The sequence below is a fragment of the Mastigoproctus giganteus genome, chromosome 6 (genome assembly GCF_048544385.1).
Source record: "Mastigoproctus giganteus isolate SK-2022 chromosome 6, ASM4854438v1, whole genome shotgun sequence".
In the NCBI taxonomy this organism is placed as follows: domain Eukaryota; kingdom Metazoa; phylum Arthropoda; class Arachnida; order Uropygi; family Thelyphonidae; genus Mastigoproctus; species Mastigoproctus giganteus.
The window spans coordinates 178,740,140-178,761,196 of NC_143580.1; the positions used below are offsets into that span (position 1 = coordinate 178,740,140).

Consider the following 21,057-nt stretch of genomic DNA (forward strand, 5'->3'; position numbering starts at 1 on the left):
TGACTCTAGAAATCACAAATCTCCCCTACCAGGGAATATTGTTCGCAAATCTGGGGGGATGCCCCCAAAACCTCTCTCAGGCTTCTAAATTCCATTCAAAAGAGGGCAGTTAGGCTAATCGATGTCTCATCTCTAACAGAGTCTCTCAACTCTGTCTCATAGACTTTGTTTTGTTGCATGCATTTTCTATAGATACTTGTATGGTACTGTTCTTCTGAATTGGCTTCTATAAATCCTGCTCGCTCTCTCTCTTTCAAAGCAGTTCGAACACGTGCTGCAACCAGTCAACATCATTTTACTGTCCAAGTTCAAACTCACAGAACCAACATTTCTTCTTCATTTATTCATTCAACTTCTGTTTTCTGGAACCAACTTTCTTCATACTTATTTCCTGAAAATTTCAATATATAGAAGTTCAAGTTTTTAATGTCAACAAGTATTTTCTTTCAACTTTGAACCCATTCACGATACTAAGTACTATAGGTTCTAAAAAAAAAAAGTACCTATAAATATAACCATGATCCTTGAGAATGAAAAAAAAAAAAATTTAGTATGGAAAACATTTATTTAACATGATACACTGTAAGATAGTAAACTAATTATAAGGAATTATGGGAGATGTGGTTTCTTTCTTTGGCAATTTTTACTGTTTATTTAATTTTATTTTACTTTATTGTTTATTATTAGTTATATTTTGTAGTTTATAATAATATACCTATGTAAATCTAAGCAGATGCCATTGCAGAATTTTTATTGCGAACCTCCTGGAACACTTGTCCAAACCCCCAGGGTTTTGGGAACTGCTGTACTAGAGAATACTAAAATCCACACCTACGTTATGCTAATGGTTATTAGTAGTTGAATCACTAAACAAATGCAGATTTTAGTTTGAGTTTCCCAGAGATTTGATATTGTTTGTCAAATTCACCACAGTGCCAGTTATACAATTTCAAATCTCTTGAAATTCTAAAATCTGTACCTGTTACTCATTCTCCTGAGTATTTCACTTCCACCGATGCATGCCTGACAAATCACAAAGAAAAGCTTGTACTGGTAAATGTTTCCAAAAAAAACTACCCAATACCCTTGAGGTCTAGCCACATGGGCAAAGGAATAATGTTTGTTTGTTATTTGGTTTTTAGGAGCATTAGCAACTAAGGCCATATTGCTCTGGGAATATGCAATGGTCAGTCCCTGACCTTTCCGCATCCTCTGTATTTGGTGGTGATGGGCTCGAACCCCGGTCTAATCAAGAAGCGTGTGCTACGCACTGCTGCTGCTCCTTCCCACCTGGCTACGGAGGCGCCAGGAATAATGTAAGGGTTCAACTATGCTGTTTGCAAAAGACTTAAGAAAAACAAAACCTAGTTTAGAGCCAGGTGTTGGCTTTTACAAAACCCTGAGAAGTGTGCTTTATATTCTATAGTTGATCAGTTGTATGTTCATGGAGCAGCTGAGGCCTCCATAGCCGAGTGGTGAGGAGCGGGAGTGCATTAGCACACGCTCTTTGAGTAGACCGGGGTTCAAGCCCCTGTCTGCTGAATACGGTCGATCAACCCACACTGGACCAGCGTGGCAGATTATGGTCCATTTCCCTCACCATGAATTGTTGAGGATGCTTCCATCCTCATGATGATGATGGCTGCACTTTACCTTTTTTTTTTTTTTTTTTTTTTTATGTTCATGGAAATTCCATAGTGGGCCACAAACTGTGAGATTTCTCTAATGGTGGCTGAATTATTGTTTTTCAGCGGACCACTTGTAGATCGTATTCTGTGTGTTGTATACAAATATAAACATTAGTGTTATGTATAAACACTTGCTGATTGGTTCACCATCCATCAGCTTGTGTAGCATTCATTATGTGCTCTCTGTACTCATCTTTCATTGGTCTTTAATAATTGGTTGACTGGAAATGTGGCCTTTTCTGCATTTTTGACTGCAATCGAATTTTTTTATTATCTTGTATAATAAATACCATTATACATTTATTCAGAAACAGTTATGTAAAACTTCGTTCTCAAAGTTCCTTTGCTGCTGTCTGTCACAAGCTTGCTGGATAAGTTCATTAAAGATTGACTAGGTTGTTCATAAGTTGTTCATTAAAGATTGACTGCCACTCCGTGTTTTTAATAAAACATGTCATAATGCAGTATTTGATTTTTTTTTTTTGTAGAGTGAACCTTAGTAATAATTGCTTCAGTAATTTCCTTGTGCTTAACTTTATTATTTTTGAATTTGGATTTTCTGCCAAAGGGAATATAGAATATATAAGAATAAAATAATATATAATTCATAAAGTTAATAAAAAATGTTAATCATATAAAGAAATTGGGAAACAAACAGGCAGCTGTGCTGCCACGTGTTCTCCATTTATATATTCTCTGATTTTGACATTTGTTCAGTTTATTGAAAAGATTGTGCAGTGTCCAAGAACCATTAGCCTTGAGATTACTGCAATGGTTTTAAACATTGTACTGTGCTTTCTAATTGCTCAAAAAAAAAAAAAAAAAAAAAAGATTATATTAACTGAAAGCCAAATTGCAAAAATTTTGAATTGAATAAATATTGGAAACAGTTTGTATAAGAAATTTTATGACATGTAATTTTCCTTTCAGAAAAATATCCAGAAATCAAAAATCTCATGGGATATGATCCAAACTTCAAGTACATAGTTTTTAGCATGATCTTATTACAGTTCTTCAGCTTTTGGGTATTATGCAGTGCTTCTTGGATTACCCTTTTACTTTCAGCATACTGTTTTGGTGGTGTTCTAAACCATTCTTTGATGCTTGCAATTCATGAGATTTCTCACAACTTAGCCTTCGGACATTCTAATCCATTAAGAAACAGAATATTTGGGATAATTGCAAATTTGCCCATTGGAATTCCCATGTCAGTGACTTTCAAGAAGTATCATCTTGAACATCATAGATATCAAGTAAGTATTAGAAAGTTTTGATCATTAAATCTCTTAGGACATGCCTTCTTAAATAGAAAAATAAATTAATAAAAATAAAAAAAAATAAACTTCACCCTTTCCTTAAACAGAAAGCTAAACTTTCTGTTTGAGGAAATTGTGAGTTTAATTTACTTGAAGATAACTGGGGATGATGAATTTCAGTACGATATGTACAATGTATTTAGGAAGAACAGAGCAGATAGAAGGGATGGTGGGGTTATATAAAGCAGACTGAGCATGACAAAAGCATTCCTGGAGTCAGACGTTCCGCATGCTAGTATAGAATCTGTATTATGTTTGTTATTTGGTTTTTAGAAGCATTAGCAACTAAGGCCTTATTGCTCCGGGATATGCGGTGGTCATTCCCTGACCTTTCCGCATCCTCCGTATTTGGTGGTGACAGGCTCGAACCTCTATCTAATCAAGAAGTGTGTGCTATACACTGCTGCTCCTTCCCACCTGGCGACGGAGGTGCCTGTATGATGTGAAATAGTTGGAAGAAAAGGTATAATGAGAGTGATCCACTGTGGAGTAATCCACAGGCTAGGTGATTGTGAAGATTATAGAAACCTTGAATGTGTATACATTTAATTCTCGACTTTACAAGTTAATTCGTTCCTAACGTGTGCTCGTTTTTAGAAGCATTAGCAACTAAGCAACAAACTCCAGCTTTAACATGACCTAATGTTAAAAATAGGGGTTACATTATCAACAATGAAATTAGTTAGCTAATTAGTTCATGTTTAAACGATGATTGATTTATGCAAAGAAATGAAAGCGTAGACTGTAAAATCAAGCAAATTATAATAATGAAGAAATTATTTATGACTTATAAATGTTAAAGAATGTCTGAATAAACATTCTTTAACATTTGTAAGTCATCATCATCGACTAAATGCACACTTGTTGATCACTCATTATTGGCTCTGCACTCGTTGGTTTGTTGCACAAGGAGTCATCGTCTTTAGAAATGCATCAAGAGGCATTTGTTTCCAAGATAATCTTCTTTTCTTTATAAATTTCAATAGCATGCATAAGCATTTTTTAATGGAACACACAAATTGCAACTGACACAATTTGCGCGGAGTAACAAGTTTACAAAGCTTTAAAAAAAAGGAATAAAGAGAAGATTCTGAAAATTTATTTATTTTTTTATACGATTGAAGATTTCAGTAAAGGGGAAACACATTTCACCATAATAACGCAAAAACCGCAAACTCCAGCTATCGGTATTTTTGCAAATGCAATAACATCGAGTTTACTACCTGTTTATAATTGCTTGCAGTAACAGAAAAGCCCAGTAAACCAGAAAGTGCAAATTGTTTTCTGGTCGTGACCTCCAGAAATGTGCTTTAGAAAAATATCAAAAAGCTGTTCAAAATTGGTTCTTATAAAAGAACATACGATAACGATGAAAGTGTAGTGCATTTTAATGATTTGAATTGGTAACTAATACAATTTACACTATAAAAACGACCTTTTAAAGATTTATATAGCGAAAATTTCAACTTCCGAGGTCATGGAACAAATTACCCAAAAAACAATGTGTTATTGTATTCACATTACGATATTTTCACGATACGATGATGTCTCTGGAACGGATTAAAATTGTAAAGTGGGGGCACACTGTATCGTATAGCTACGAGTGTGGTTTGAAATGCGGTATTTATTAATGTTTAACTTTTTTTTTTTTTTTTTTTGCAATTAATGTTTATATTTTTGATTTTGTTGATGCTTGAAAAAAAAAAAAAAATAAAAAATACAAGCTCGTAAAGCAAGAACTGCCTGTATAGCATTAAAAAAATAATCCATTGGGAGGATTCTAAGTTGGATGAATAATGAAGCTTCCAGATTACTTGAGCAGAAAAATACAGCATGAAAAAGTTAGAGCAACAAAAAGTACTGAAGCCTATTACAACTACAAATTGATCTGTATTAGTGCCACCAAAAAAGGTTAAGCTAGTGGCAAAGATTATGAGAAATCGCTGGCAAAGAGTGGGGATAAGGAATTCTTCACATATGTAAATGCAAAGAAGAGGACAAATCAGATCGGACTCTTATGTAATGGATGTGGGATAGTATTAGATAACCAGCTGATTTTGCAGATGAACCTCAACAGTTACTTTGTATCGATATTTACAGAAGAAAAACCCTTTACATCAATGAAATTATGGGGGCGAAGTTAAAAAATATATAATTAATGATATTGAAATTTCATATGATTATATAATGAAAAAAGTTATGAGCCTACATGCAACTTAGGCTCCTGGGGTCCCTGTAATTTTAAGGGAGGGGGCAATTGAGTGCATTGAACCATTAAGCTAATTATGAAAGCATCACTGGACTCAGGAGAGAGTGCCAATGTATCACCAATACATAAAGGCAGTTCTATGGGAAATTTACCTACCAATCAATCTAACTTCAGTAGTAGGAAAAATCATGGATCATGGAGACAATGATCAAGGATGGAATTCTGAAGGATATGCAGTATGATTTTATAAAGGGGAGCTATTTTGACATGGTCACTCGTGAGCTGGATTTCGGGAATAATTTCGACATTATTTAGATTTCAGCAAAGCATTTGACTCAGTCCCACATGAGCAGTTACTTTATAAGCTGGAACAATTGGAATTACAGGGAAAATCCTGATAGCGGGAGGCAGAGGATTGTGATAAATGGTTATTCCTCAAATTGGTTAATGTAAGAAGTAGCGTTCCCAGGGATCAGTATTGGGACCACTGTTGTTTTTGGTTTTCTAAAATGACATCAATGAAGGGATAAAGGGAATGATGTCTAAATATATAAATGATCTAAAGATTGGTAGAATAGTTAATGATCACTGCAAAGTAGAACTTTTTCAGAATGAACTAGGTAGAATTCGGGGATGGTTAGAAAAGTGGTAGCTTTGCTTTAATCCAGCAAAGTGCAAGTTAAGCTAAAGTCAATAGTGGAAGAAGGAGACTTGGGAGTTATATGGTCAGACATGACATTCTCTGAGCATTTTAAACAGGTTGCAACGAAGACCCATAATGTTCTCTCAATGATTTATTGAATATTTGCTTGTAGAGATAAGGATGTCATAATCCCATTATATAAGGCTATTGTGTTTTTTTTTTTTTTTTTTTGTGAACCCCAAACACGAGAGGTATTAGAACCTATAGTACTTAGTACAGTGCTTGGGTTGGAGGTTGAGAAGACGAAAGAAGATATTTGTTGACATTGGACTTGAACTTCTGTAGATTGTAATTTTCAGGAAATATGTATGAAGGTAGGTTGTTCCAGAAAACGGCAGTTGAATGAATAAATGAGGAAGATGAAAAGTTGGTTCTGTGGGTTTGAAGTTGGACAGTAAATGGATGTTGGCTGGTGGCGGCACGTGTTCAGACTGTTTTGAAAGAGAGAACAGGAATTATAGAAGCCAATTCAGAAGAACAGTGCCCATGGAAATATCTGTAGAAGAGGCATGCAGCAGAAACAGTACGTCTATGAGAAAGCGAATGGAGAGACGCTGTTAGAGATGAACCATTAATAGACCTAACTGCCCTCTTCTGAATGGAATTAAGAAGCCTGAGAGAGGTTTTGGGGGCACCACCCCAGATGTGGGAACAATATTCCATGGCAGGGCTGATTTGTGATTTATACAGAGTTAGCAGCTGTTTAGAAGAAAATTAACGTCAAGAGCGAAAGAGAAAACCAAGTTTTTTAGATGCAGAGGAAGCAATATTTCTAATGTGCTTGTGCCAAGAGAGATTAGAAGTCAGGGTAATCCCCAAAAGAGATATATCATTTTGCCTAGAAATCGAAGTGTCACTAAAGATAAGCATAGGAGAAGAAGAATCCTTTTTGCGAGATATAAGACACGACTGAGTTTTAGAAGGGTTGAAATCAACTAAGTTGTCTTTGCCCCACTGGAGAATTACCTGAAGATCAGTATTTAAGGAATTGGTAGCAGATTTTCGAGAAGTTGAAGCTGATTGAGCAGGACAAGGTTTCTCAAAATGGAAAGTGGAATGCAATGTGCTATCATCGGCAAAACTATGGATAGGATTTCCAGTCAATGGAAGAAGGTCATTAATATACAAGAGAAAAAGAGTTGGGGGGGAAAGAACTGAACCTTGGGGGACACCGGCATTAGTGGAGAAGTAAGAAGACAGAGAGCCATCACCCTCAATGAGTGATCAGAGAGGAGAGAAAACTGGATAACCAATTACTAAAAACATTTGGCAAACCATAAGATGGAAGCTTGTTTAGAAGACCTTTATGCCAAACACGATCAAAAGCCTTTGAGATGTCAAGAACTACTACTTGTTTTTCACCGAACCTTTCCATTGATTTAGTCCATAAATGGGTAACATAAGTCAGAATATCACCAGTGGATCGACACTGACAGAATCCATACTGGCGATCGTTGATCAGACGGAAGGTTTTTAGGTAGTTTAAGAGTTGGTGGTTAATTGATTTCTCCATTACTTTAGAAAGCGCAGAAGTAATTCCAATGGGACGATAATTGGATGGGTGGGATTTTTCACCCTTTTTAGGAACTGGCTGGATATGAGCAAATTTCCAAGCAGAAGCAAAAACACCTTTGGAATAAGAAAGTGAAAAAAGTTGGCAAAGAATAGGAGTTAGTTCAGGAGCACTGGTTTTGAGAACAAGTGGAGAAATACCATCAGGACGTGGAGCTTTCTTAGCATCAAGATTCATCAAAATCCTTCTGATATCCTTTTGACGGAAGACCACGGGAGGCATTGAATGGAGTGTGTTGGGAATGGTGGGAATTGTTTTACCAAGATAATTAATACATGAGCCTGAAGAAAAATGGGTTGCTAGCAGGTCAGCTTTATCCTTGACTGAAGTGACAACAGAACCATCTGGTTTGGAGAGAGGTGAGAGCAGAGATGGGCAAAAGTTGCGGCCAATAGCTTTGGCAAGAGACCAGAATACTCGTCTACCATTAGGGCAAGAAGCAAGTTGTCTACTCTTAGCCTGTTCAAACTGTAGTTTGGACTGATTAATAACTGCTTTACAATTGTTGCGAGCTTTGGTGTAGGCAGAAAATGAAACTGGAGAATTAGAAACAAACCAATTACGATATGCAACATTCTTCTCTTGAACAGCCTTAGCACATTTATTGGAAAACCAAGGTTTAGATAAAGGACGAGATTTTAAAGTGGAGTGTGGGATAAAAGATTCCATTCCTGCAAGAATAATTTCACTGACACGATCTGAGCAAACGTTGACATCAGAAGTTTTGAAACAGTGATCGGACCAAGGAAAAGAAGTCTCGCAGGTCATCCCATTTTGCATTCTTGTAATGCCAAACAACACAAGGCTAGCAATAGCCATGAGATAAACTTTCCATTGGAGAAGAGACAATCACCAAGTTGTGATCTGAAGTGCCTAAAGGACCTCTTACTTCAACCTTGTACTTAGAAGGGTTGTTTGTGAGAAAAAGATCAAGTGTATTGGCTGTATGATTAGGATTGTCCGGTATTCTTGTAGGTAAATGAACAATCTGTGCTAGGTCATTAATAATTGCAAAAGCCTCAGCATCTCGACCTGCTGAGTCAGTGTGACTAGAAAACGGAAGCCATCTGGAGTTGTGAACATTAAAATCTCCAAGGAAAATTACCTCACTGTTAGGAAAGTTGGACTGGAGGAAGTCAAGTTGCAAAGAGAGGAAGTCAAAGAGCTCCAAGTGATTAGTGGAGTTGGGAGAACGGTAGAGACAACAGATGAATTTGACACAATGAGGTAGAGAGATTTTAAGCCAGAGAAGATCAAAGAGAGGAGATTCCAAATTGCCAAGTCTGTGACAGGGAATATCAGAATGGACATATGCACAAGTACCACCTTTGAGGCGAAAGGAATCATACAGCGAATAATTTGGGCATCTGAGATGAGCAGTAGTTGAATCAACGGATAACTGAGATTCTGTCAGAAAAAGTACATGGGGTTTTGGCTGACTGCAAGTGGAAATGGACATTGTTGAGATTAGAATTGAGACCACATATATTTGTTAAATGAATTAGGAAGTGTTTTGGGAGGTTTAGATCTTTTTGCAGATAAGCTTGCTCTATTAGTTTGACAATTCATGGTGTATTCAATAGTAAGAAAAAGTGGGTTGGACATGCTGTATAAAGTAATGAAATTTTTGGATATGGCGTACACGTGGTAAGAATATACCCAGCTCCTTGACATAGTGTGGCCTCGACAATGCTCCACGCATACACACTACTCGGACTCCCTCCAATCACTATCTAGCAGAGTAGAGGTAGCAAGGTTATACACTAGCTGATCCGGAAGCCTCCTAGAGAGTTACTAATAGGTTTGGTCCGGTGTACTAACTAGCAGCTGGCCTGCAAACACCGTTTTAGAGCTGTACCCTCGAAATGTAAGGAATGTTAGATCTCGCCACGATGTTCATCATAACCTCAAAAGTCATCAATCATACTGCATGATGGAAGAGATAGGGAAGTGTTGATGGGAACTTAGCTCTAGAGACTAAACATGGGTTCCACCACTTCAAGCCTCCAATAAGCAAAGTGGTGGTATTTCACCGGTTGATGAGAGTCATCTACCATCTAGTACTGCCTGATAACATAGAGGGGCGGCGTTCCTCCATGTGGTGTGGGTGCCACAGCTCAACCCCTGCTTATGTTGGTTCACACCTGGGTGGTCACCCACTATGTACTTGTGCATGGATGTTATATCCAGGATTACTAACAGTCCCACCATCGTGAAGGTGCAAACAGAAGATTTGGCTTTCACAGATCGTCCGGGCTTCGCCGAAATTGGGTCCACTTGACTTGAGTGTCACCTGAATATCAGTTCCATCAGCGTTTTAGACTCCCAGGTAGCAAGTACAGCTTGTCTGGCATATCTGAGAGAATGTCTGTGACAACCTCAATTAGACCACATTTGGAATACTGTGTTCAAGTTTGGAGGCTGCACCTAAAAAAAGACATTGAGCTTTTTGAAAGGATTCAAAGCAGGGCTCTCATCTGCTGAGTATGGGTTTGGCACACACCGAAGGTCCTGAGCTGGATATCATAATTTTTCCGTTTTTTGGCAATATTTTTTTTTTTTACCTCGATCGGATTGCAACACTTCAAGATTCCAAATTTTAAAAAAAGAAAAAACAACCAGAAATCATAAAATTCAAGTAATAAATAAAATAGGTATATAAATATTTTATATATAGGTAAACATCTGTTTATATACCTATTTATATATAAATAGGTATACCTATTATATACCTATTTATATATAAATAGGTATAAACAGATGTTTTACAAGTCGTAATTAAGTAAGCAACAAGAAGCAGTGTTATAAGTTGTCACTGGGAGATTAGTATATCTGTTATCTTGCAACCCCCTCTGTCTTCACGCCTACCACTCAAAGAAGAGAAGAGACCAAATGTTTAGTTTGTTTTAGTGTGTTGCGTCGATTGTTGTGTTCTTTCACACCACAAAAGGACAAATTTTGTTTTGTTATGCATATTAGGGATGTCAGAATGAATTTTTTTTTTTTTTTTTTTTTTGTTTAGAAATCGTGAAAATGATGGGCAAATGCAAGAGTTGTGCTGTTGTGCTTTCAATTAAACAAAAACTTGAAATTATTTAAAAGTTTGAAAAAAATTCATTCTGACATCCGTTAAATCTCTGAAGAACCATTATAATGTTGGTGACCAAGCCATACACGACATTGTAAAAAATAAAGGGAAGCTATTAGATTTAAAATCGACATCGTAAAAAATAAATCGAAACATCGTATTGGACATGCAAGTAGTGCGTGGTAAGTTTTTTATCTATTGCCATACTTTTTACATAGATTGCTAAATATTTTTCGATACAGTAAGTCCCCGACTTACGTAGCTTCGGACTTACATTATGTTATTTATATATTTTTTTATATGACTGAAGATTGCAATGAAGGGGACACACATTTTGCCACAATAATGTAAAAACTCACAGATTTCAGCTATTGGTATTATCACAAATGCAATAAGATAGAGCTTACTACCCATTCGTAATTAATTGCACTAACAGAAAAACCCAATAACCCAGAAAGCGCAAATTGTTTTATGACAGTTACCTCCGGAAATGTGTTTTAGTAAAATGTGAGCTTGTGTCGAGTTGATAATCGTGAGTACGATAAAAAAATCCCTGTGAAGTTTTTTTTTTCAGAAAATTTAATTTTAACTGTTATCATGGTGCCGACTAAGAGAATAAGCGACAGCAGTACTTGTAAATCTATCAAGAAAAGTAAAGCTATACAGTTGGATCAGAAAATTAAAATAATAAGGGTGTATTAAAAACGGCCGAACATTAACAAGTATTGCACGGAATTCAGATTTGTCAGTGGCACTGGTGAACACAATAAAGGAGAAAGACAGAATATGAGAAGCAGTGAAGCGATCAACACCAATCAAGTTAAACTATAATAATAACCAAGCCTACGAAATAATATCAGTTTTTACAGTTCAATAACATATGTTTTTTTTTCTTTCTTTTGTGTTTTCATGTCTTATGTGCCACTCTGGCTACTTCACCGCTGTCCCCAGATAAAGTTTTCACTTGAACTAATTAAAAATATATACAGGCAGTTCTTGCTTTACGAGTTCCCGGGTTTACGAGTTTTTTTTCCCAAGTATCAAATGTTAACAAAATTGAAAATATGAACATTAATTGCAAAAAATGGAAGTTAAACATTCATAAATACCACACTCCAAACCACGTTGCGTGGCTATACAATACAATACAGTGTACCCTGCTTTATGATATTAATCTGTCACCATCATATCGTTAAAATATCGTAATTTTGAACCCAATAACATGTGTTTTTTGGTAATTTGTTTCAAGATCTCGGAAGATGAAATTTTCGCTGTATAACTAATCTCTCTAAAATGTCATTTTTAAGGTCACAAGCGTGACCTTAGGGCCCATATAAAAGGTCATGAGCGTGGTTTGTAGATTATATTAGTTACGAATTCAAATCATTAAAATGCACTACCCTTTCATCGTTATCATATGTTATATTATAAGAATCGATTTTAAACGCCTTTGTAATATTTTCCTAAAGCACATTTCTGGAGGTCATGACCATAAAACAAAAAAAACAAAAAACAATTTGCACTTTCCAGTTTATTGAACTTTTAGTACCGGCAATTATAAACAGGTAGTAAACGTGATGTTATTGCATTTGTGAAAATACCGATAGCTGGAATTGTGTGGGTTTTTATGTTATTATGGTGAAATGTGTTTCCCCTTTACTGAAATCTTCAATCGTATAAAAAACATAAATAAATTTTCAGAATCATCTCTTCATTCCTTTTTTTTTAAACTTGTTTCTGACGATGACTCCTTGTGCAACAAACCGAGTGCCGACCCAATAATGAGTAATCAACGAGTGTGAATTTAGTCTATGATGATGAAGAATAAACATTCTTTCACATTTGTAAGTCATAAATAATTTCTCTATTATTATAATTTGCTTGATTTTACAGGCTACGTTTTCATTTCTTTCGATAAATCAGTCATTGTTTAAACATAATCTAATTAGCTTACTAATTTCATTGTTGAGAACTTAAGAACGTAACTCCTATTTTTAACCTTATGTCTATGGAAAATAAATTCCAGCTTTAAGAGCTGGAATTTATTAACTTCCAATTAAATTAATTGGAATTTATTAGCGCTCTAGGAATGAATTAACTTGTAAAGTTGAGAATTACCTGTAACTATTTTTCTTCATTCGTCTGAGGATGTCATGTAGTTTTTGTAATTTTGGCATATCAGGGATATAGTGAAAAATTTTATTAGTCATTTCCAGGTTACATAAACTCGACTTACGTAAGAAGTCCTGGAACATATATCTTACTTATGTCAGGGATTTGCTGTATTTTTGCATTATCTGGGAATGTTTTTTTTTTACCTTCTATCCTGGAAAATCGAGAGTCAGTATGTATAAAAAAATTTATTGTAAGTTTCACTTCCAGTGTGTGTGTGTGTGTGTGTGTGTGTGTGTGTGTGTGTGTTACTGGCAAAGTGTGAAAAGCAGGCATTCTATACAGTGCCTTACGTTTTTAGGCAAAGCATGAAATATCTGTTTTATTTTAATATCTTACATACTTTCCCTAGGCATTGTATAGAATACCTAGGCATTATATAGAATGACAAATATTATTTTGGCTAAGTATGAAAAAGGCTTTTATTGAAATGATGCATGTGAAAATGCAAGATATGGGATTTTTCTACAGAAAGAGAAAAGACCAGTGCTAAACTACTTGTTGCTACAAGGCAGACTGGAATGGCATTTTGAATTGCACTTAACTGGCTTTTTCAAAACAAAAGCAAAGCACCTCAAATTTCGGCACTTGGTCTTGCAAGTACACCTCACGAACCCTTGGCTGCTACCCGTGGACTGAGCGGAAGCAGCTGACTGGAGAGCTATTTCGTGGTCAGGAACGTCTCCAACTCGCAGTAAGTCCTTGGGACATAAAGTGAATTGTGATCTAGCATAGAGTTGGTTTAAAATTCCTTCAGCAGTTCCAAGTCGGTAAAAACCATCGTCTGTCACGCGCATAACAACCGCCATCAGATTGCGCGAGTCACCCCATCCCTTGTCAGCATCTGGGATAGGAACTCACACAGTGGCCCCCAAAGGTGCAGGAGGAAATTTTTTGTCAGAATCCATTTTCATGTTTTTTTTGGCCTGTATTTCCAGATTCAATTTAGATCAAATTTTACCTTCGACGACATTCTCAATATTGAAGCAAAGAGTACACAAAATATTAACTTCATAGCCTTCAGTTTTCTCATTTCCATCGTCTTTAGTCTCATGTCCACAGGTGGCATGAACGTTTTGGTGACAGTTTCTGCATGTATGGACACCACTAGTTTCCTTCAAACAGATGCAGCAGGTAGCAGAACCGGAAGCCTCTTCGGTAGACATGTACTCATCACCACTTTTGTTTCTTCCATTGTTGACTACACTCTCATCCATGTTTTGTGCAATAGAATCTTTCTCTTGGATAGGGGATCTGTTTCTTCTTGTATTGTTTGAACATTTTCCATCATTTTTTTCCAGTTGCTCCTCAGTCTGTATGTCTTGTAAAACATCTTGGGGTGAGGAAGATGTTGTGAGACCCACTTTAGCTTTGCAGCCAAAGAGAGCTTCATATGGTGTTCTCTTAATCCCAGAATGAAATGCCCTGTTCTTCATAAGTTGCACAAAACATAGTCCCTCACTCCATCGGTCAGTTTTTTCATCTTGTATCCATGTACACAGCATATTTTCAATGTCCTGATTAGCTTTTTCGACACTTCCTTGGCTTTGTGAGTGGTGAGGCTTGCAATGGAAGATCTTCAAAGTTGGCCAGTATTCCTTTAGGCTTCTCACCACATTATTAGAAAATTCTCTGCCATTGTCAGATTGTAGAATCGATGGTGCTCCAAGCAACGTAAATATGTCCACGAGGTTATATGCCAATTCTTCCGCTGTCTTGGATGTCAGAGCCTTGAGAACCACAAACTTAGTGAGATGATCTTGGTATACCATTTTAAACTTGTATTCCCCGTCAGAATGTGACTGAATATCAATGAGATCGACCAGACAACGGGAATTGAACTCGGAAAAAAATCATAGGCTTCACTACAACACCCTTTTTAACACTTTTTTTTTTTTTTTTTTCTATCACGGCTTGCAAAGGTGAATGTACAGTTCAGTGTCATGATGAGCAATATTCTTGTACTTGTGTGAGATTTCTTTCAACATTCTGTCACTTCCTCAATGGCCAAATGAGCTTCATGAAGTACATTAAATAACTCAGAATCTGTGACGTAAAACTGGATTTTATTGACGACCCTTCTTTAACAGGATAAATCAACTTGTTTTCTACGACCATCACATCGTAGCGATTCAGCTGCCAAAAGTCACATGATTTCTTCTTAGTAGCCATATTAGCATTTTTCACATCGTTCACTAACTTTTGGTAGGTAATTTTGGTTAAAAAAACACAGTTTTTAGCAGCATTGGCTCGAACTTTAGAGTTCTTTGTAGAATCATTGTTGCATATCAACATGCCGTGGTTCCTGCCTGGACAGTGTAGCTTGCTCAGCTTTTTTTGTGTAGCAGGGCCAAATTGAAATCACGTTTTTCTTACTGTCGAACAAAGCCAACAGTGCAAATGGCGGAAGTGCTCTGTTTGAAGGGAGTGTCGAAAGTCACGTGACTCACCTTGTGACATTAAATGTCACTGCCGGGAGTAACTTATACTTTACATTTACCTTTGCGAGCCGTGACAGAAAAAACAAAAAGGTGTTAAAAAGGGTGTTGTAGTGAAGCCTATGACTTTTTCCAAGTTCAATTCCCGTTGTCAGGCCGATCTATCGATTTTCAGTCACATCCTGACAGGGAATACAATTTTATAATGGTATACCAAGATCATCTCGCTAAGTTTGTGGTTCTCAAGGCTCTGACATCAAAGACAGCGGAAGAAGTGGCATATAACCTCGTGGACATATTTACGTTGCTTGTAGCACCATCGATTCTACAATTCGACAATGTTAGAGAATTTTTTTAATAATGTGGTGAGAAGCCTAAAGGAGTACTGGCCAACTTTGAAGATCGTCCATGGCAAGCCTCGCCACTCACAAAGCCAAGGACGTGTCGAAAGAGCTAATCAGGACATTGAAAATATGCTGTATACATGGATACAAGATGAAAAAACTGACCGATGGAGTGAGGGACTATGTTTTGTGCAACTTATGAAGAACAGGGCATTTCGTTCTGGGATTAAGAGAACACCATATGAAGCTCTCTTTGGCTGCAAAGCTAAAGTGGGTCTCACAACATCTTCCTTACCCCATGATGTTTTACAAGACATATAGACTGGGGAGCAACTGGAAAAAATGATGGAAAATGTTCAAACAATACAAGAAGAAACAGATCACCCTATCCAAGAGAAAGAGTCTATTGCACAAAACATGGATGAGAGTGTAGTCAACGATGGAAGAAACGAAAGTGGTAATGAATACATGTCTACCGAAGAGGCTTCCAGTTCTGCTACGTGCAGAAACTGTCACTGAAACGTTCATGCCACCTGTGGACATGAGACTAAAGACAATGGAAGTGAGAAAATTGAAGGCTATGAAGTTAATATTTTGTGTACTCTTTGCTTCAATATTGAGAATGCCGTCAAAGGTAAAATTCGATCTAAATTGAATCTGGAAATACAGGCCAAAAAAATGAAAATGGATTCTTACAAAAAATTTCCTCCTGCACCTTTGGGGGGCCACTGTACGAGTTCCTATCCCAGACGTCGACAAGGGACGGGGTGACTCGCGCAATCTGCTGGCGGTTGTTATGAGCGTGACAGACAATGGTTTTTACCGACTTGGAACTGCTGAAGGAATTTTAAACCAACTCTATGCTAGATCACAATTCACTTTATGTCCCAAGGACTTACTGCGAGTTGGAGACGTTCCTGACCACGAAATAGCTCTCCAGTCAGCTGCTTCCGCTCAGTCCACGGGTAGCGGCCAAGGGTTCGTGAGGTGTACTTGCAAGACCAGGTGCCGAAATTTGAGGTGCTTTGCTTTTGTTTTGAAAAAGCCAGTTAAGTGCAATTCAAAATGCCATTCCAGTCTGCCTTGTAGCAACAAGTAGTTTAGCACTGGTCTTTTCTCTTTCTGTAGAAAAATCCCATATCTTGCATTTTCACATGCATCATTTCAATAAAAGCCTTTTTCATACTTAGCCGAAATAGTATTTGTCATTCTATAGAATGCCTGCTTTTCACACTTTGCCGGTAACATATATATATAATTAAAATAGTACATAGGATACAGATTTAAGATAAAGGATATGAACAGAGTTAAAATTAAAATAATATAGAATAAGAGTGCATTAAGCATAGTTATCTTTTAGGGAGGGGTCGTCAACCTTTTAATTCCTACCGCCCACTTTTGTATCTTTGTTGATGGTAAAATTTCCTTACCACCCACCCGTGCCACAGTAACTCAGTTTAGCCCATTGTCCACAAGTATACTTCGAGAAGTGTCCAGTGAATTATTATCTGTATTCAAAATTTAGAGATGGAATTCAAAAGTAAATTGCAAAAGCATATTTTAAAAAGTCAAACTCGCGAAATTGTTAGCAATGTATTTGATATATGGAGGAAGAACAAAATTTGTAACAAATAACAAAAACCCCCACCATGAAAGCTTGAATCGCCCACTATTGGGTGGTAGGGACCAGGTTGACGACCACTGCTTTAGGGTAATAAATAAGATAAGATTTTAGAATACAGTGGGGCCTCGTACCACAAACTTAATTCGTGGAACGAATTAAGTTTGTGGTACGAGGCCACCATTTACATACACTATTTATTCTTCTTCATGGTTACAGATTCATGCTTACATGTTCAGAAGCTTCAAGTTCTTCTGCCTGTTTCTGCTTTTTAGCATTGAAGAATCTATCCAGTGTTGATTGCTTCTCTCTCTCTCTCTCTCTTTTTAGGGAGGCTCCTGAAGTAGTGAAGCACTATGTAATTGTAGAGATCCCCCACTCTGTTCACTTCAGCTGTGTTGGAGTGCCACTCCAACACCCTGTTGTGAAGCTTCTTCCAGTCCTGAAGAATCTCCTTGATAGTTGCTGAAGGCATTGGACCTTTGTTTTCCTCTTTCTTCTCCTCTGAGGAAACAATTTTTTCCTTTCCCCAACCTGATGTTTATGCATCTCCTTCAGATCTTCCGTGGTCAACTGCACTTCATGCTCCTCTATTAACTCCTCCACATCTTCTTCCACACTTCCAAGTCCAAGTCTTTAGCTGCTGCCACAATGTCCTTCATGACTTGTGCTCCATTATCAGGTTCCCTTTGAACACAGGCTGGCCACAGATTTCTCCAGACAAAGTTCAAGTTCCTGACTCACACTTCACGCAAAGCTTTTTCTATGAGTCTAATGGCATGCACAATGTTAAATTGTTCCTTCCAAAATTTCCTCAATGTCATGAAGCTGGAAGCATGGCAAACTTCAAAGCACCTGGTGAAAAGTGCTTTGGTGTAGAGCTTCTTGAAGTTTGCTATGACATTCTGGTCCATTGGCTGAATTAGAGATGTAGTGTCGGGAGGTGAGAAAACAATCTTCAGGAAGCTGAACTCCAATTCCAGGACATCTTCTAAATCAAGTGGGTGCCCAGGTGCATTATCCATGGTAAGGACAGCCTTCAGTGGCAAGTTCTTTTGCTCCAGGTATTTTTCACTGCAGGCGCAAAGACTTCAAGCACCCAGTCCTTGAAAAGAAACTTAGTAACCCTCACTTTATTATGTTGACTTTATTTTATTCTATGTCTAAATCAGGGCTGTCCAACCTTAGGTAATCCGAGGGCTGCATCCAGAATAATAAATACAGTACAATATTAAAATATTTGGAGAGTCCTACTGTTAGGTTTAGCAAGTTTAGTCCTACCGTTAGGTTTAGCAAGCACTTCTAAAATTTTGTAATAAAAGAAAGTCATGTTGCTTATAAAAGTTTTTAATGAAACAGTAGGCAAGGTACAATTGTTTATAATTATTATTTCATTTTAATGTGAGCTCTGTAGTTGTTAGTTTTCATTTACTAACGTAGCTAATATCAATATCAATGCTTGTAGTTGCCAGTCACAGTAAATGTGAAAGTGATTTATCCAGTCAATGAACATCTGTATTTGGATTTTATGAATTTCATTGCTGAAAAAGTGCTTTTGCAAAGATATGTGCTTCTGAGCATTGAGCACATCTTCAGTCCAAAGTCCTTCAATTTCAGATAGCGCTCTCTTCGTAATAATTTTTAAAAATCTTCTCCTTTTTCAATTCTGCCAGTATAAAAAGGGTCGGATTCAAATCGCACAATTACAGTTTGGAGGTCAGATCTTACGTTTTCAATACTGACAGTCAATGGTTGAATGAAAACTGAATTTCCTTAATATCGCCAAATCCATTCTCAAAGTCCTCCATGATTGTTTCAATGTACTTTATGAGCTGAAAATGATGTTCTCTCAAAATTCTTCAAATTGTTTTTTGCAATTAGGAAAAAAAGTAAAAATATTATTGGCAAAAATGTTTATTTCAAGAACTTCAATTTACTTTTAAACCATTAGAATGACCATATAAGTTGGCGATATTCTGTTGTTTGCCCCGCAGCTTTTAGTTCAACTCATTCAAATTGTTGGTCATATCTGTTAAAAATGCAAGATCAGATAAAAAGGTGGAATCTTGCATTTGATTTTCAAGTTGCATTGTGTCAGACTTCACTTCGTTTTTAAGAAATATGGGTGTTTCTTTCCGAATGGCAAAAAAGAGCTCTGGCCACATTTCTGGCACTTAACCAGCTAATATCAGAATGGAAAACCAAATCGCCATATGCAGCATCCATTTCACTCAAGAAATCACGAAACTTACGATGGATCAGAGATCTATAACCTCCTCGTATAATATTGGTTACTTTTACAGCTACTTTCATGGCATTTACTTGATGTAGAGATTTTCCACAGAGTACTTTTGATGAATGATGCAGTGAATGGTAGGGCAGTTAATATTATTTTGTTTCAATAGTCCACAAAACCTGATTCCAGTCCCCGTCGTAGCTTTGGCCCCATCAGTGACAATGTAGGAACATTTATCAAATCCTCCAGAGTTTATAACAGAGTTTTGAACTGCTTCGAAAATATCAGGACCTTTAGTAGTCCCATGCAAAGATATAAGACTCAGCAGTTCTTCATTAATAGTAAAATCCTCCTGAATAGTTCGAACAAAACTTAAAAGTTGACTTACGTCTGCTTGATCACTGCTTTCATCCAGACACAATGAAAAGTACCACACATTTTGCCATCGAATCACACAGCTTTTTTGAAACTTACTGATCCACGTGTTCTACACATTTTGCGACAGCCGACCGGGCTAGCCAGGTGAGTAAATTGCCTGGCTGGCAACCCAAAAGTCATAGGTTCAAATCCCGCCTCAGGCTTGGATCAGAGTTAAAAATGCAAAAACTTTGTGAGGTGCATTATGGCCACAGAAGTGTCGAGGCCACGTTATATCAAGGGTCTGGGTGTATTCTTACCATGTGTATGCCATATCCAAAAGTTTCATTACTTCATAGAGCATCTCCCCCCCCACACACTTTTTATTACTATTCAATGCACCATGAATTGTCAAACTAATAGTAAGCTTATCTGCAAAAAAAGATCCAAACCTCCCAAACACTTCCTAGTTCATTTCACAAGTATACGTGGTCCCAATTCTTATCTCGACGATGTCGATTTCCACTTGCAGTCAGCCAAACACCGTGTACTTTTTCTGACAGAATCTCAGTTATCGGTTGATTCAACTACTGCTCATCACAGTTGCCCAAATTATTCGCTGTATCATTCTTTTTGCCTCAAAGGTGATACTTGTACATATGTCTGTTCTGATATTCCCTGTCTTGGTAAATTGGAATCTCCTCTTTTCAATCTTTTCTGGCTTAAAATCTCTCTTCCTCATTGTGTCAAATTCATCTGTTGTCTCTACCATTCTCCCAACTCCAATAATCACTTGGAGCTATTCGACTTCCTCCCTTTACAACTTGACTTTCTCCTGTCCAACAGTGAGGTAATTTTCCGTGGTGATTTTAATGTTCACAACTCCAGCAGGCTTCTCTTTTCTAGTCACACTGGCCCAGCCGATCGAGATGCTGAGGCTTTTCCAATTACTAATGACCTTGCACAGATTGTTCATTTACCTACAAGAATACCAGACAGTCCTAATCGCTGTCAAGACAATCCCACCTCTATCAAAACCAGATGGTTTTGACAGAGGTGGGATTGTCTTGATTGTCATCACTTCGGCCAAGAATAAAGCTGACCTGCTAGCATCCCATTTTTCTTCCAACTCCTATATTAATGATCTTGGTAAAACATCTCCCACCATTCCCTACATGCTCCATTCAATGCCTACTGTTGTCTTCTGCCAAAAGGATGTCAGATGGATTTTGACAAATCTTGATGCTAAGAAAGCTCTAGGTCCTGATGATATTTCTCCACTTGTTCTCAAATACTGTGTCCCTGAACTTAC

General features: G+C 37.3%; 1 protein-coding gene across 1 annotated transcript in view; it reads left to right on the forward strand.

Moving 5' to 3' along the window:
* Positions 1-21,057, forward strand: part of ifc (delta4-sphingolipid-FADS-like protein ifc) — a 97,332-nt gene that overhangs the window by 8,667 nt on the left and 67,608 nt on the right. Inside the window, exon 2 of the mRNA XM_090375534.1 lies at positions 2,619-2,941. Coding sequence (XP_090231660.1) covers positions 2,619-2,941 — 323 coding nt within the window. The remainder of the gene's footprint in view (positions 1-2,618; positions 2,942-21,057) is intronic.